This window comes from Gymnogyps californianus, chromosome 1, assembly GCF_018139145.2.
Source record: "Gymnogyps californianus isolate 813 chromosome 1, ASM1813914v2, whole genome shotgun sequence".
Classification (NCBI taxonomy): domain Eukaryota; kingdom Metazoa; phylum Chordata; class Aves; order Accipitriformes; family Cathartidae; genus Gymnogyps; species Gymnogyps californianus.
Genome location: NC_059471.1, coordinates 196,577,728 through 196,595,473, shown reverse-complemented (window position 1 = coordinate 196,595,473; position 17,746 = coordinate 196,577,728). Strand labels below are relative to the sequence as shown.

At 42.0% G+C, this 17,746-nt stretch overlaps 1 protein-coding gene across 1 annotated transcript; it reads left to right on the top strand.

Moving 5' to 3' along the window:
- The first annotated feature begins 557 nt into the window (after positions 1-557).
- On the top strand, positions 558-17,601 carry SELENOO (selenoprotein O). Its single transcript, XM_050904519.1, is given in 10 exon segments — positions 558-1,129; positions 2,638-2,841; positions 3,782-3,962; positions 7,791-7,896; positions 7,899-7,920; positions 8,333-8,613; positions 8,955-9,105; positions 11,906-12,091; positions 13,177-13,333; positions 14,013-17,601. Coding segments are annotated over 10 exon segments (2,055 nt in total). The 3' UTR covers positions 14,208-17,601.
- The last annotated feature ends 145 nt before the right edge of the window (positions 17,602-17,746 follow it).

The following is a 17,746-nucleotide window of genomic DNA, read 5'->3' as shown; positions in this document are numbered from 1 at the left end:
GTTCCTCCTTCTCCTTTGATTTCCCTCCCCTCGTTAGCCAGGACATCTTAAGGCCAGCCAGCCCAGGCGAGCGCCGAACCGGGACAGCCTCGGGCAAGCCCACGCGTGCCGCCGCCCCCCCGGGGCTCTCCCTCTTCAGATCGGGCGGCTGAGGCAAACGGACCGCCCGCTGACTCACGGACGCGACACCAGGGCACCGGCAAAGCGGCAGCGCACCCGCCGCGCCCCCAACACCCGCCGCGCCCCTCCCGCGCCCCCCCCCCGCGACCTGGTGGCGGCTCCAGCCGGCTGCCCCTCGCGATGCCTGCGGCCTCCGGGCGGGCTGAGGCCGCCGCGCCGCGGGGCCAGTTTTTATGCACCCCCCCGCCCCGCTCCCGGTGCCCCGCCGTGCGCCGCCCTCCCGCCTGCCCCCGCCGCCCGCCTCCCGCCCAGACCCCCGCTGGACCCAGCTTCGCTATGTCCCCGCCCCTCGCCGGGTGGTGGGCGGGGCGTTCCCCCGTGGGCGGGGCTCTCCGGCGCGGTTGCCCCGCCCCTCGCCCCGCCCCGCCGGCGGGCGGATGGCCGCGGCGTTGCGCGGCCGACGGCGCTTCTGGCTGCCGCTGGCGGCGGCGGGCCCGGGCCGGCTCGGCTCCCTGGGTGCTGCCATGCAGCAGCCCGCCGCTGTCCCGGCGCGGCCGGGCGGCCCCGAGGGCGGCGCGCAGGCAGGCGGCGGGGGCTGGCTGGGCGCGCTGCGCTTCGACAACCTGGCGCTGCGCTCGCTGCCGGTGGACGGCTCGGAGGACGGCGGGCCGCGGGCCGTGCCCGGCGCCTGCTTCTCCCGGGTGCGGCCCAGCCCGCTGCAGAACCCGCGGCTGGTGGCCATGTCGCTGCCGGCGCTGGCGCTGCTGGGGCTGGAGGCGCCCGCGGCCGATCGGGAGGCGGCGGAGGCCGAGGCGGCGCTGTACTTCAGCGGGAACCGGCTGCTGGCGGGCTCGGAGCCGGCGGCGCACTGCTACTGCGGCCACCAGTTCGGCAGCTTCGCGGGGCAGCTGGGCGACGGCGCCGCCATGTACTTGGGCGAGGTGCTGGGCCCGCGGGGCGAGCGCTGGGAGATCCAGCTGAAGGGCGCCGGCCTCACCCCCTTCTCCCGGTAAGGCCCCGCGGGGCGGCCGGCCGGGCCTGGCCCGCCCGGGGGGGAGCGGGGCGGCGGGGAGGGACAATGGCGGAATATCCGGGTGAAGCTCGATTTTGGAGGAGCAGCACCCCGCTGCCCCCGCGCGAAGCCCCCCTGCGTGGCGAGCTCGCTGTGCGGGGGAGACCGGGGACGGGCTTCCCTGCCCGCTAGTTGTATTAGCGAGGTGCTTTTCCAGCTGGTTTTGTGCTGAGGATCATTCCCCGAAGCAGAGGTCCTCTCTTGAGCCCGCGTGGGTTTGGGTTTGGTTTTTTTTTTTTCCTTCGCTGCAGCAAGTGTAATGCTTAAATGCCAAACCAGAAGGTGGCAAAATTTTCCTCTGGAAAATAAGACACTAATTGCATCTGCTTCAGTGGTACATTACTTCTGTCCCTGGTTATCCTCTTCTGAGGTTTTTCCCCCTTTAGGGTGCAGACCGTGATGGAAGTGGGGACAGCAGTGTGTAATAGCCACCTGGCTGCTTGCTGCCATATTGTCCTATGGCCCACGCAAATGGTATTTGAAATGCGGGTGTTTGGTTTGTTTGTGCTGCTGGTCCTTCTGCCTGCTGCCAGTGGTGCCTTTCCTCCATCCTTCCTGGCTGTGGGAGGGAATGGTGGAAGAGCCCCAAAAATGGCATACTGACCAAATCCCTGCAAGGGATGGGTATCTTCATTAGTTGGTTTAGGCTGCACTGCTTTAAATCTTTCAGGTCATTTTGTCCACTTGCATTTCCTATATTTTGTGTCCCAGCTGTGCACAGGCTCGGTAACGCCTTAGTTTCATACATGTGGTGTTCTGAAGGCCTTCTTCAGGTCTGTGAAGGTTAAGGAAATCACAGTGAAAATCCCAGATACAGTGGTAGCGTTGTAGGTCTGCCCTGGGCAGCTCTCCTGCTTGCCTGTGGCTTCTGAAGTGCTGGGAGCGTGGGCTGAGAACCACCCGCGCCTGTTCCATTTGCCTGATATCTATTAAATAAACTAGTTTGCTATTTGCTGTCTGTTCAGGCTTTTTTTAATGCAACTGCCATGTGTGCCTGTATTTAACACCCCATTTCTAAATTACTTACCCAGAAAGATCCAAAATAATATTATTTTTCAAGAGGCATAACAGTAACCATTTTATTAAGAGGAAACCAGTGCCTTATGTAATAAAATAGCTATACTTGTCCAAAATCTTTTAATTTTTTGAAAGACTCTATTGCAACAATAAAAACAACAGAGTTAATGATTAGAAAGGATAAGTGTACCTGGAAGGTTTATTTTCTTCTGTTATGTGTGGTCTTCATTGCAAGTGTGTTGTGTCCATCTAGTTGAGCTTTAACAGAAGTTGGAAGGTTCAGCTTTTGTTCTCAGATCTGCCACTACTTTGCTGTGTGACTGTGGACAGAGCATGTCACTTCTAGGCTTTTGTTTCTCCGCTGCTAAGGGGGAAACAGGAGTTCCTGCCTTTAGAGCCTGAAAACTGTCTGTGTCTTCTTGTTGCAGACAAGCTGATGGTCGGAAAGTCCTGCGGTCGAGCATACGGGAGTTCCTGTGCAGTGAGGCTATGTTTCACCTAGGAATACCAACAACGAGGGCTGGAACCTGTGTGACATCCGACTCGAAAGTCGTCCGTGACATATTTTATGATGGGAATCCAAAAAGTGAAAGGTGTACAGTTGTTCTGAGAATAGCTTCCACGTTTATAAGGTAGAAACCTATTTTGTAGGGGTTTTTTTATTCTTTTAAAACCAAGCACAGCAGTCTTTTAAAATACCAATTTAAGTGTATTTCCATAACAGCACCATTTGCATGTTTCTTGTTCTGGAGGCTTGGAACTCTTACAGGGCTATAGGAAGCTGCTATTGTCCAGCGGATGGGATGAGCTGGTGTCTTTGCACACAGGCAGATAAACACTAAGGATGCTAGCCTGGTAGAAAGAAGAACCAAGATCTGCAGACCTCAGAAGAGATTTTTTTCATGTTTATGCCTGCACAGAATACATGCTTTTTTTGATATTGGTAGTAGCGGTGGATTATAGCTCTACCCTTAATTCCAAAGCTATTCTAATGTAGTACTGTCAAAGTTTGGGTGTACTTTCCCTGCTTGAGAAGTGTACGAGGTTCCTGCTCTGACACAAAACATTAGGAGTTTCAGGAAGTTGCATTGCTTCTTGTAAGTTAACAGAATATTAGAGGAAGGTGAGGCATAAGGAATATGTGCATGTGTATATATGTGTGCATGCCTGTATGCTTATATATATATATATGTGAAAAAAATTATCTTCATGCTTGATGTGCAGTCTCGTATTTTAAGTCCTATACCTGTATATTTACTCAGGATAAGAATTTTTCTGTAGAAGTGGTTGTAAGAAACTTTAATGAGCTGGTCTTCAGTACTGGCTAGAGTCTTGATCTGTCAGTTTACTTACACGCGTATGTATGCGCTTCCTTGCGTTGATTCACTGAGCCTTGCTAGGTTCAGTGTAGGAATCTTGCAGGTCTTTTCTCTCAGTCAGTTGAAGGATTGATGTTAAACTCAAGAGATGATGTGGTGTTATTGCACCAACAGTGTTTTTAGTACATGTAATATCAAATGAAGTTAATAGTATCAGATAATACTAAAATATGTTTTTATTATTTTAAAACAGATTTGGTTCTTTCGAAATTTTTAAACCTACTGATGAATACACAGGACGCAAGGGTCCCAGTGTTAACCGAAATGATATTCGAATACAGATGCTTGATTATGTGATCAGCACTTTCTATCCAGAAATCCAGGAGGCTTATTCAGACAACAGTATTCAGAGGAATGCTGCTTTCTTCAGAGAGGTAAGAAAGATCAGATTCTCTTCATAAATCCATAGCAGTCATCTTTAGGAACTTCATCTGCAAGCACAGATGACTGGAGTCGGTTAATACCTTGTGTCATCCAGTGGCCTGAACTATTCTTTTCTTTGAAGAAAACACTCTTGATAGAACTGCTTATTGATGAAAGCAATGTTGATATTGATCAAAACAATGAAAGCGGTTTAAGCTTTTTGATAGTAAATCATGATTTCTCTGCTCTGGGAGAGCTTCCCAACACTTGTCTCCATTTGCTGAGAGTGTCTTAGACTGTGAGGGGGAATTCTGGCCCTGACTGTCAGATGATGAGTTGACAGTACCGAGACATCACTTGAAAGGCATCGTCTTGTAAAATACTGAGAACGTTGAGTCGCTTCCTGTCTCTCATTTTCCAAGTTACAAATGGGAATGTTGACTGCAAATCCCTTTAACTTCAGGCTTTAGAATTGAAATGTTTAAAGGCAGTTGAGCACTGCGAGGGCTTGCCCGAGGAAGTTGCAAAACCTCCAACTTTGGGAATGGTAAGATCAGGTGAAATAAATATGTCTTAGATGTGGTGTAGTATCAGGTCATTCTGCAGTGGCCCAGAGGAGAGGCAGGGTGATTTCTCAGAGACCCATTTTCAACCCGTTTTCAATTACTTTATAAATTTAGACCTTAACAATTACTGGAGATCCATAATAAAAATCAGAACTATAACATTAGTAAATGTAGAATTGCTATATTTCTCTTTGAAGTAAAACATCGCTAAATTAATTGGTATCTACACTTTATCTCCTGAATCTACACTTTCTCCTGAATATACCTTTTGCCTCATTGTTGATATTCTATTGCTATTCTTGACATTGAATTTCTATTACTATATTCCTTTGTCTCAGTGAGCAAAGAAAGAATCTGGGGTAAGAGAATAAGATGCTTCTCTTCATGTTTTAGTCATTAGTATATAGTAATGCTCCCCTTGCAGAAGGGATCCAGTTTGAAGTTACTGGAGAACTATAATAAACGCTCCGATTTGGATCACCTGAAGTTCAGATAATGTTACGACCCAAATAAGAATGTTACAACTAGCCAGTAAACAGAATAATTAAAAAATACCACAGTCTAGTACATTTGACTAATTACGTAAAAGCAGTTGTAGTGCTTTGAAATCTGAAATGATCTGGTAGGGACTGAGGGAATGGCTGCAACATGATGCATGTTCATAACAGACCAGTAAGAGCTCAAAAGGCAGGCTTAAAATCTGACATTCTCTAGATTTTGTGGGTTTTGAATTTGTGGGGGTTTTGGTTTGGGTTTTTTTTGTTTGGTTTTTGGTTTTGGGGGGGTTGTTTTGGTTTGGTTTTGGTTTTTTGCTTTAACACAACCTGTGCATACTTGCGTTAGTTCTTCAAAAGCAAGCTGTGGCTTGGTCCACCGCTGGGTGCCAAAGAGTTTAGCTTCACTGGACAGCCCTTTTGCCTTAGAGTGATTGGAGCTGATGAGGAGAACTGTGGCTTGTCACCCACTGTGTGCATGTCCAGCTCTGTAGTTGATGACATGTTTACCTTCTGATGGCAGAAAAGCCATGGGACTTGGGGATCTTTGCAGACACGTGTGTGTGCCCAGTCCTGCCTCTTTCTGCTTTTGGCTGCTTTTCCTGGCCCAGTTACTACTGGTTTCCTCGCCCACATCCTGGCATCCTTTCCTTATTGCCCCGTCTCCATTTTTTTGTTTGTTTGTTGTGCTCCTCCTGCCTGTGCCCATCCACACTCCATGCCTCTGCTAGCATTGCCTCTTCATGTTTTCTCTCCTCCTTAGTGGAGATTTTCCATTCCTTTCTCCACCTGAGAAGTACCCCAGTCCCTTATCTAATTTGACAAACACGTCCATTTTTTTTTAATAGGGGGGAAGTGCTGCCAGCTCAACTCTAACGTGTTTTATCTTTCTTTTTGCACTGTGGAAGAAATGGAGGAAAAAAAGTACAAGTGATTGCATTTGGCAGCACTGTCTAGAAAGCAAACACCGTTATCTGTACTTCTCAAATACTTTGTAAGTGTTGTTTAAATTTAAATGAGCATGTCCTTGAGATAGTGCTCTTATTTATATATACACCATACTTGTTTTCTAGTATGGCTAGCAGTAGAAAAATGTGATTAAAAAGAATAAAGGTCAAAGTGAGTGCAAAGCCGTCTCTTTCTAATCAATATACCCATCTTTGAGTGGCACCCAAGCTTGAATTGCTTTCAGGTGTTCTCATGAGTGGGATTTCTCTTTTGCCGGAACGCTGGCAGTGTGTGATGCATTCACACAAAGACATCCAGCAGTCATGAACTGCCTTACCGCTGGAGTGCTTTCATCCCAACCCTGGTGGCCAGGACTTTTCGATTTGTAAGTTTTACCATCTTCCTGGCCCAGAGCCGTCGTCGTACAGGGCGTGTCTCCCCTACTGGTTTATGGCATGCCAGTAATCCGTTTTGGACATGTGTAGCTGGCTGCTGACTGCCCCGTGAAGCAGCGTTCAGGAAAAATGGGTAAAGTACCTAACACGAGAATATTGTAAAAAGTAGAGGCATGGGATCTCAAGGTGAACCGAAAGCTTCTGTTCCAAGCGTCATTTGTGGTTTTTACTACATGTCAGATTATCCCAGGGCAAGATTTTTCTAATTTTTCTTCCTTACCTGACTGCACGTGTTTTAAAAAAAGAAAATGGAAAAATTCTGGGTTTGAAGGCAGAGGCATAAAACTAACGTTTCCTCTGTTAACTAGATCGTTTTTTAAACCTTAATAAAATACACTTACACTGCAGCCTGGAGAGAATAGTTGCTTTAAATTTCTGTACATTGATAGCTATTTGGGAAGATGAGTGATTTTTAGCTATGAAAATAGTTTGATTTAAAAGTTTTAGCTAATGGCTACGTAAAATTTTTGTTCACAGCAATTCAGTAAAGCATTTAAAAATACCTAGGTTTACTTAAAAGCCAGGTTAGTTTCCTGAATTTTAGATTTCATAGGGCATATCTAGTTGTAGTTGACAGGTGGGCTAATTTAATTAAATAACTAGAACTATTTTAAAATATTACACTGTTTATTTGAAGAATGGGGCACATGCAGTGATTGCAGTCAAGGATTCCGTAACCATAACTCTCAGTTAAGCAACGGAAAAAGTGTGGTGAAGCATGCATTCAGTGAAGAATTGCATTTAAATGAAATTGTCATTCTTGGAATATTTTTACTTAACCTTGTAGCTTTTTTCCACTCTCAGCAAATTGAGGGAAGTGCTTATCAGTGCTAAAAATTGTTAGCAGGGAATAATTTTTTGTGTAAACCACTTACCTTCCTGTAAATCACTCCTACATACCAGGTAAACCAAAAGACTAACTTTACATTGGGCTTTGTTGCATATAGTTAATTTTATTTCTTAGACTTTGCTTATGTTTTTTCCTGCCTGTAGTTAAAGGGTCTTCAAAATTAGTAGTAAGCAAAAGAATATATTTGTATAATGACTAGAATAGTACCCAAGTCTGGTGTCAAACAGTTTACCTTATTTCAGCGTTCTGTCTCCAGTACGTTTTAAAGCTGTCCAGTTGACTTGTAAGTCAAGCGTAGAAGGAAAGAAGAGGAGGCAAACAGAGATAGGAGACTGAGAAACAGGGCAGTTACTAACAGGAGGAGAGAGGCAAGCTGTCCTTAAGATATTTGTGTGTATGGCATACTGCCAGAATCTGTTTCCGTCAGAGCTGTAGAAACATCGGTTCAGACTAGGAAATGCTTGGAAATACATGAATGTTTTGGAGAGACATTGTGTTGAAAAATGAAAAAAAAATTCTCTTTTAGGTAACAAAACGGACCGCGAGATTGGTTGCTGAATGGCAATGTGTTGGGTTTTGCCATGGCGTGCTGAATACAGATAATATGAGCATAGTTGGACTAACCATTGACTACGGCCTTTTGGATTTATGGACAGGTCAGTGTGGCATAATTATTTGAAATGTGCGTATGTATTTGCGATGTAGAACAGTCCTGATGTTCATGATTGCTTTAATATTTTAACTCTAAAGTAGATTTATGAAACCTCTTTATGGCAAAGTAGAATAAGTTAGTTCTAGTTGTCCTGTAGTTCTTCTTTTCAACTTCTTTTTAACTGTATTCGCAACATCTCTAACTGTTAGACTGTTCTTGTAGCCTGTGGGGTTTCTCAGTGTTTGAGAGGGCAGGAAAATATCTAAGGAGGTAACTTTGGGGAAAAGAGTCAAGAAGGAGTGTTCCCTTTCGAATTTTTTAGTTTCCTAGAGGAGACTAAAATAACAAAAATAATACTTCTCACGGTATTGGTGTCCAGATAACTAGAAGAATGTTAACTGTTTTTTCGTTTGTAGATATGACCCTGAGCACATTTGCAATGGTTCAGATAATACAGGGCGCTATGCTTACAACAAGCAGCCAGAGATTTGTAAGTGGAACCTGGGGAAGCTTGCTGAAGCTCTAGTTCCAGAGCTGCCCTTGGAAATAAGTGAACTCATCCTGGAAGAGGAATATGATGCAGAATTTGAGAAACATTATTTGCAGAAGATGAGGAAGAAACTAGGCCTAATCCAGCTGGAATTAGAAGAAGATAGTAAGCTGGTGTCTGAACTCCTCGAAACCATGCATCTCACAGGTTGGTGAAGAGTACAGGTTATTATCTAATAGCCTATCAGTATCTATAATCAAACCAAAATATAGTTTATACCTTACAAGAAAGCATCCTTGTGCAACTGCATTGTCATCTGAGAGAAGAATAAAGACTGAGAAATAATTACCTTCTTGTGAACTGTCAGGCAGTTGTTGTCTTATACAGGGCTTCCCCTGTCCCACATTTGCACCCTCACTGAGGGAGCAGTTTGTTTGCCTCTTGAGAGTGGTGACCTGTACTGCTGCGGGGGGAGTTAGGAAGGAGGTATGGGACCTGTTTTCCTGCTGATTTATTAGTTGCATTACTCATAGAATTCACTTTTTCAGGTGGAGACTTCACAAATATTTTCTACTTGCTGAGTTCGTTCTCAGTAGACTCTGATCCTTCAAAATTGGAAGGTTTCTTAGAAGAGCTTACAAGTCAGTGTGCTTCTGTGGAAGAACTAAAAGTTGCTTTCAAACCGCAGATGGATCCAAGGTAATACTCATCTTTACTTAAATGCTTTTGGCCTGTGCTTTTAGTTTCATTATAACCATAATGAACTCTGCGTGCTATGTAATGTTAGACTAATTTTACTTCTGGAAACTTCACTGTTAAGTAGATGCATCATGATCTACAGCAGTGCAAATTCTTGTGTATTTTGTGACTGGTGAATGCTCAGCAGTGACTTGCAGCAGTTGACTCTTCGGCTAAAGTTGTCTGAGCTTTTGTTTGGTCCTTTTCATTTTTTTTCCCTCCACTGTCTCTGCTGACTAATGCAATGAGAGTGCCAGATAGTGAAGTGATACAGAAATATTTTAAAGAAATGGATTTGAACAATAATGCTACCGTGTTCTGCCAATGTACTGTCAGCAAATAATCACTTTCAGCCACCAATGTTCTGGGCTAAGTATAACCTAAATGCACACTTCAGGCTCTGAAGACTGTGGTGCTGTCCACATCCCATTTGATGGGCCATGTTCTGCAGTCCAGCTACTCTGAGTGTGGAAAAATTGTAAGTTTTGTTCAACTGCTGCTTATAACAGTGATTGCAGCAGTTTTTCACTTTTTGGAGCAGTGGAAAACAGGGAGTGAGTGTCACCCATTAATTTGTCATTTTTTTCCCTAGCATCTTCCCAGATGGGGGAAAAAAAATTAAAGTAGGGGTATTTTGGGTACGTTTTTTCCTCTCTCTCTCTGTTTAATAAGTGTTCCGTGAAGGTAACGAACGTACCAAATTCTTCAGCTTTTTCTGTGTGTTGCTATCACAGTTAACAACTTGTGGAAAGCAGGGAGTTGAGAAAATGGACTGGTGTGAAACTTGTTCATACAAGTTTGGTATTAGGCCAAGATGGTTGGCTGTAGCCATTTATCATTTTGGAGATATTGCTGGTTATTTAAGTTTTTGTGACGATACATGTCGTGGTTTCAGCTGGGATAAAGTTAATTTTCTTCTTAGTACCTGGTACAGTGCTGTGTTTTGGATTTAGGGTGAGAATAATGTTGATAACACACTGATGTTTTAGCTGTTGCTAGGTAGCACTTAGCTTAAGTTAAGGATTTTTCAGTTTCCCATGCTCTGCCAGCAAGCAGGTGTGCAAGAAGCTGGGAGGGAGCAGAGCTGGGGCAGCTGACCTGAACTAGCCAAAGGGGTATTCCATACCATAGAACGTCATGCCCAGTATGTAAACAGGGGGGAGTTGGCCTGGAGGGGCAGATCGCTGGTGAGCAATTGCATTTTTCTTTTTTTCTTTCCCCCTCTTCTCTTTTTTGTTTTTATATTCCCTTTTCATTATTATTCATTACTATTATTATTATTATTGTATTTAATTATTATTACTGTTAGTATTATATTTTACTTTAGTTATTAAACCTTTCTTATCTCAACCCATGAGTTCTGCCTTCTTTCCCTATCCTCCTCCCCATCCCACTGGGAGCGGGGGGGTGGGGAGTGAGGGAGCGGCTGCGTGGTGCTTAGCTGCTGGCTGGGGTTAAACCACAACAATACACTAAAATGAAAGGGAAATAAATTAAGGTGGTGTATACTGCTTATTTAATTAAGTTCCAGGTTTCAGCTACTTTGAAATTGTAAGTAGATATCACGCAATATGAAGATAGCTCGTGTGATAGAGATGAGACTATTTTTTTAAACGCTACATTCAGGCTTAGAGGAACATGAAAAGTAGCTATAAATCATCATGATGCAGATGTAAAGCTTTGGAGGGGAATAATACTGTGTTAAAGTGAGTGCATAACTTTTTTTTATCACAGCACTTGGATATCATAGATCTGGTCATGTCAGATGTGTAAATCGGATTTGTATAGTGCTTTATATAAACTCAGAAATCAAAGCACCTAGCTTATCTCTGCTTACTAAAAGTAGGAAAATATAATCTGATATAATGAGTTGTCTGTTTTTGAGGCAAGGGAATAATGTTTCTTTTCGCCTTTGTTTATAAATGCATGCATGGAAGGAAATAAAAATACTTAGGGTATTTTGATATGCTGCAACTTATACTCTTTGGTTTTTTATTTTAATTTATGCTGTAGTGCAGTTATTAATCCAGGAAAAATAAAAGTTAGCTAGCATGGTATAAAAAAATAAGGTGAAGCTATTGTACAGCACCAGCTAACACAGTCAAATGTAAAAAGATACAATCCTAGTCAAACTCGCAGCAAAATAGCCTGGATATTGTTAGGAATTTATTACCACAAAGCAGTTCTCATTCTGTGATTTAGACTGGCTAACTAAAAAAATTTAAATAAACAAACTGTTCTCTCGTATGACTTAAATGAGGTATCTTTCCCCATATCATTTGGGTTTTTATTAGTACTGGTAAAATTAGTAGGTGTTAGATCCTTATTCTGCATGCTGTTACAGTATTAATGTTAGGAAAAGGAATTAAAAAAAAAAACAACAAACCTATGGATTCTGTATTATCTGGATACCTAAGTAAGATCAAATTCCTTATTCCAAATTCCTTTCAAAGTTCCAAGGGTATTTTGATGAGAATTGCACATCTAAACCAAACTGGTAATTCTGAAAATCTACTGTCTGCACTTGATGTACCACAGGAATGTGAATTAAACACACTGAAGAAGGGGGAAGGAACAGTAAAATTAGCATAACTTATAATAAAAAATGTTATATTAATTATGAAGTACTGTTATTTAACCTCTCTAGTGAAATCATAGGTTATTGTGAATGTTTTCATACCTACTTTATGGTTGCAAAAAGATGGTTCTTGACGGGCAGCTCAACTTTAATATCTAATGTGTTTGTTCCTCTTGTTCCCAGACAACTGTCAATGATGCTAATGTTGGCTCAGTCTAATCCTCAGCTGTTTGCATTAATTGGAACAAAAGCTAATATAAATAAAGAATTAGAACGCATTGAACAATTCTCTAAACTGCAGCAATTAACAGCAGCTGATTTACTCAGCAGAAATAAAAGACACTGGAAAGAATGGCTGGAGAAATACAGGTAAGGTTTCTCAGTATTCATAGCAGTGTATTTTATTTCTGCATTTTATTTGAGAACAATGTTCCTGTCTCACGAAAGACACCCTGTCTCAAAGTACATAGTTTGGGAGGGATGTGGGGGGCATGCAACTCAGAATATTAACTACTGCCAAGATCAGAATCTGTGTTGCTGTGAAAGTTCAAGGGCATCTTTGTGTTTTGTTTACTCGATTTTGGGGAGGGGTGGGGGTATAGAAATCACCTAGCATCAAATCTAATATTAAAAGTGCTTCAGGAATGTTGATGTTGATTCTAGCAGAGACTAATTTCAGTTGTGAGCTTTTAAGTGCTCAGTAACTACAATTGACTGATCTCTAAGCATTTTTATCCTTTTAAAATTTTTTTCTGAAAGAAAAATCTATGTATTAATATAGAAAGCAAGTAGAAGTATTCTTAATCAAAGAGTAACTGTGAAAGAAATCATGGCCAGGAAAAAAATGTCCAGACTGTTCTAATAGGCACAACTTAAAAGCCTAAAAACTTTGTGTTAGCAGGAGATTTTTTTATAAAGAAAGCCCCTTAGTAGAGTATTAGTTGTTTCTGCTGTGTGGATTAGGTCAGGACTCACCTGGCTGCCTGTGATCTTGTTCTCCATTGGGGCTGAAAGTTTCAGCAAGTATTCCTGCTAAAAGGTAGATCAAACTGCCTCAGCTGTATTGCATCCCTTTACTTTTATCAGAACATCAAAAACTTTAACCAATAAACAAATGGAGAAATACTTAAAAGACAGGATCTGAATGTGATGGTTTTGGTGAGCAATGCAGAACAGACCACGCACCAGTGTCTCAGTCTGATTTTTCAGAGAACATGCAAGGTGTGCCAGTTCCTCGAGCCTTGTCAGGACCTGCTGACGGTCTGTAATGCTGCTTTTAAATGAAGTGGTGTTTTGCGTTCTGTTGTCGCGCTGCATTTTGTAAACTGAGAGGATTATAGGTGATGTAATATTTATTAAGAACGTCAAACTAAGGATCTCAAGGCGAGGAAACGTGTCAACTTTTACATGTGATTCTTCATCCAAACCAGTTGTTTTCACTTGCTTAATTTCAGAGTCCGTTTGCAAAAAGAAATAGAAAGTGTTAGTGATGCTGATGCCTGGAACACTGATCGTGTGAGGGTTATGAATTCAAACAATCCAAAATATGTCTTGAGAAATTATATTGCCCAGAATGCCATAGAAGCAGCTGAAGGTGGGGATTTCTCAGAGGTATGCTATTACTACTTAACATCTCTCTAGGTTTGCGTGGATGTGTAGTGGTGCTGTTGATGACTGACATTATGCTAGGCGAGATTCATTCTGACATCTCGGGCAGTAAGGGGATTGGGAATTTACTGTTCAGAAGGTCTGTATTATTTTTGTGGGAGCTGTAATTTTAATGACTGCAGAACAAAGAAAGGCACTGAAAATCTGAACTTCACCAGCTTTTGTAGGCTGATCCCAGGACGAGACATTTACCCCTGCTTTTACTGTCTTCTGAATGGTGTTTACCTTGGGAGGCAGCTGGGGATTAATTTATACTTGTTCCTTGCTGTGCTAAGTGTTATATTTTAAAACTTACAGCTTTCACCTGTGCAGTTCAGCATGTGGATTGTTACATGCAGAATATGGGAAAATGAATTTGTTTTGAGAAATGACATAAGAACTTGTATTTGATACTTGCATTTCAAGTTATTTGAGCTTGAGTTCCATACAAACTCAGCCAGTTACGGTTTTACAGTTTTCAGCTTCTTTGATGTGCATATTGTTCATCTATTTAATATTTGGCTTGTCTGGAGTTCGTGTATTAAATAAAGGTACTTGATGATTATTTGGTGTGAGGTTCTTCTCTACATCATTTTGCCTTTTCTTTCTAAATTCTCGTAACTATGCTATGTTTTCTCTCTAGGTAAGAAATGTATTGAAACTCTTGGAGAATCCATTCCAAGAAGCAGAAGGTTTCAGGGAGGTAAAGGAAGATGCAGAAGAGGAGGGAGCAACTGCTACAGCAGCTGCTTGTGCTCAAGAGACCAGAAGCAGACTACCATATTGCAGTAAACCTCCGCTGTGGGCTTCAGAGCTCTGTGTTACATGATCTTCGTAACTGCCTTGTTTTGTTTTTTGCTGTAAACTGAAGACTCTGATCCTCCTTCAGCAGTGAAGAATTCAGCAAGGCAAACATCAAAGTGCTATTAAGTTATTGAAACAACCCTACATTTGGATGCATCTGCAACAGTCTTCAGCTGTGCTTAATTTGAAGCAATCGTGGATCATAGGAACAAACCAATGACAATCGACAGTCTGTACACATCAGTAATTTAAATGGTTTGAGACTGAAAGTCTTTCCTTCATTCATACCGCACTGCAAGTAGAAAGCAATATTTTATGTTGAGGCAGGCTGAATTTCAAACATCCAAATGGAGTTGTTGTTATGTGAAGACAAAAATAGCAAGTCAGGAATCTGATCTGTTTTTGTCTGATGTCTTAACTAATAGTACTTCTATCATTTATTTACTGCTTTCTCTATGCAGGGACTTTTAGTCCTCTTTAATGGAGGAATAGATTCAGTGTTGCTTGTTTGAAGCTATGTTTCATTTAATTAAGTAGTTCATTTCTTGTGAACCTTCAGATTGATATTTAATCATTATCTATTTTCAGAGAATTTGTGCAGGCTAGGGGTTGGGGGGAGCAATTGAATTTTTTTTTTTAAATACATTAAGAGCAGAATTAAGGGAGACTATATACATTTGCACTTGAAAAACTTGGTGGTGAAGTTTATTCAGGTTCAGTATGTTTGCATACAACACGTGTAAATATTTACTGAAATCATGGGTGCAGTTTGTAAGCCAGTTGAATTGGGCAAGGTCAGTTAGCCAAATTAGTCTGAACCTTAAACTATCCCAGTACTCAAATCCAGGTTCATTGTCTGTTTATTTGTGTGCTCTTAACAGAGTCTCCTTGTATGAGAAGCGTGCAGGTGGGATACCTGTTCGTTCACACTGGTCAGTGGGACTCTTCCATTCCCACTCTGGTCTTGCACCATGTAGTTTGCTTCCATGGTCTTTGAAAATCTGTACGCTGAAAGTTGCCGTTCAGGAACATGCTATTTGAGGTTGTGTAAAAGATTATAGAGGATATGGGAGGAGGATGGGAGCTGACTTGCTTGCAAGTTACTTATTGATAGTGTTTCAGTTGAGGTTTCAGGGGAAAGTTGGTTGCCATTATTGCCACGTCAGCAAAAAAAAGTTGTTCCGTAGTTGGTTATTACTTAGCTTTCTGAACTTCTTTCTAAAGGACTCTATTACTGGTTCAGACGCCTGAAAGCTTGGGAAAAGTTGGGTTTAATGCAAAGGTTTCTCTTTTCCAAAGAGACCACCGTTTTACACTGTGAGTTTAAGTGTACTCTAGTAAATTCTTCCTCCACCTCTGTGCAAGCTTGGTATTAGCTCAGGTTGAATTGTGCTCTTTTAAGTCTTCCTCAAAATACAAGCTATCAAAAAACAGGGAGAACAGTTGGGCTACTGCTTATCCATCTCTACGAATAATCAATTTGTCCTCCTTGCTGCCACAGTAAATAGGTGATGCTTTGCATGTAAGCATTCGTTCTGTCTTGCCTTCGACCCAGAGAAACTGATGCCGAATAATGATTTGTGACAAACTAGAATCTCTGACAAACGCGGCACTTTCTGTGACGTTTTGGAGTCCTTACAGAAAAGGACAAACTTGAAGGTGTATTTACCTAGTCCATGGAAGAATGGTGTCGTTGAAAGAGGAAGTACCTTGAAGAAGTGGGCAACAAGTAATGCTAGCCGGTGCAGCTGGTCATCTTCTAGAAAGAATCCATTTTGTAGGAGTTTGAGACTTTCATCGGGGATTATCCTTCCTCTCAACTTGGGGGTACTGGAAGCAAACCATTTAATGGAAACTTTAACAGAAAGTCAATGCTGGGCAAAAAGAACTGCACCGGGGAAGGGAAGTGTGCTAGCAATTTGAAAGACGCTTCAAACATACCCCTGGCAAATTTGCAGAACCAGTGGTGTCTCATGGTATGCCTGGTCCAGAAGGGAGTTAATGAGCGGGGAAGTTGCTCCAAGGTGATCAACACAACTCTGTGCTGATTTTGTTTCTCAATTTATCTCTTTCCTTTTGGGAGGCAAAAGGGAAGAGTGTTTTGGAGCTCTGCCCAAGCTTTTGGCTTAACAGAATGGTCTAAAAAGTAATGATTTTACACCATACCTAAGGGATCAAGTCTTTTTAACAGCATTCTGATATTAATTTGGGGGGGTTGAGTAGATCTCTCTTAATAATGGTATGGAGAAGGAGAATGATATTATAATCGGGTGTTTGGACATAGGAGAACTTGAATTAAGTACCAAATTATTTTGCATATAAAGATAGAAATTATTTTGCACCTATAATGCCAAAATCATGGAGCGAGAGATACTTTGAAGTAATTTGCTAGCAATTTTATCCTTAGAAAGGGAAATTTAATGTAACAGTGAGGAATGAAAATGTGGTGGTGTTTCCCGCTAAATACATTCTTTGCTTACATATAGATCAAGTGCAAGAAGTCTAGAAAGCTTGAAATGATGAATGCAGACCCTTGGTGTGGCTGCTTTGGTGTGCCGCTCAGTAAAGTTATATTTGCAATAGATGCAGTACGTTCACCGACGGGTAGAAATACTAAGAGGGTATTCACATAGTCTTAAGTGCACTGACATTCAACTGCTCTGTTTCTCAGTGCATGCAATAATATCAGTACTTTGTGTTTGAAGAAGCGTGATGACCAGAAGCCAAGTGGTACGCTTGTGCTTTTCCAGCACTCTCATTTTAAAAGGCGGGTAGTAGTTTCAGCTCTGATAGCGAGTTTCTTCTGTTCTTGTTCCTGGAGCAGTGTGGAAGCAGGAGGTTGTTCAGGACAATTAGACCAAATTTTGTCCAGGTAAGGACTTTATCTCTTAGCTCAGTTCTTCAGAGAGAATGGACTACACCTTGTAACATTTGGGAGTCTAAATACTTGAATCATAAATTGCTTCTTGATTTTTACAGCTTGTATTTGCAATATGTAAACATGAAAATAATATTTCTTATTGGTCAAGTATTCCGCTTGTTTCAAAGCCATGGACTTGTGCTCAAAATGAATTGGTGACTCTTCACATCAATGGCTTTCTGTGGAAACACTTAGTCTGTGTCTATACAGCCTGAACTACCCTTGCATAAAAGCAAGTGGTACCCAGATCACAAAACTGAAAGGAGAAGCTCTTGGAGACATGTCTCTGGATAGCCTCACGTGGTAGTGGGACTCTTCTCACGACTTCATAAGATTTCACCATAACTCTGCTTCATGAGCTTGTAAATCTACAATTGCCGAATGTTTTACTGTCAGCTCTCACTTTGGAATGTTTTGTGGGTTGGTTTTTGTTTTGTTTTGTTTTTCCAAACAAGTGCTATGGCTTTCTTTGATTCTTTTATTAAAAAAATTAAAAATGCAATTTTAATATTCTTGTTCATGCCTATTTCCTGAAAGAGTTTTGCTGTTAACCATACTGTTTGCAGACGTCATTTCTTTGGAAGTAGTCACTCTGTATTAACATCAGATGGCCAGGCCGTATCACAGAAACCTCACTTCGTATTTTTGCAGTG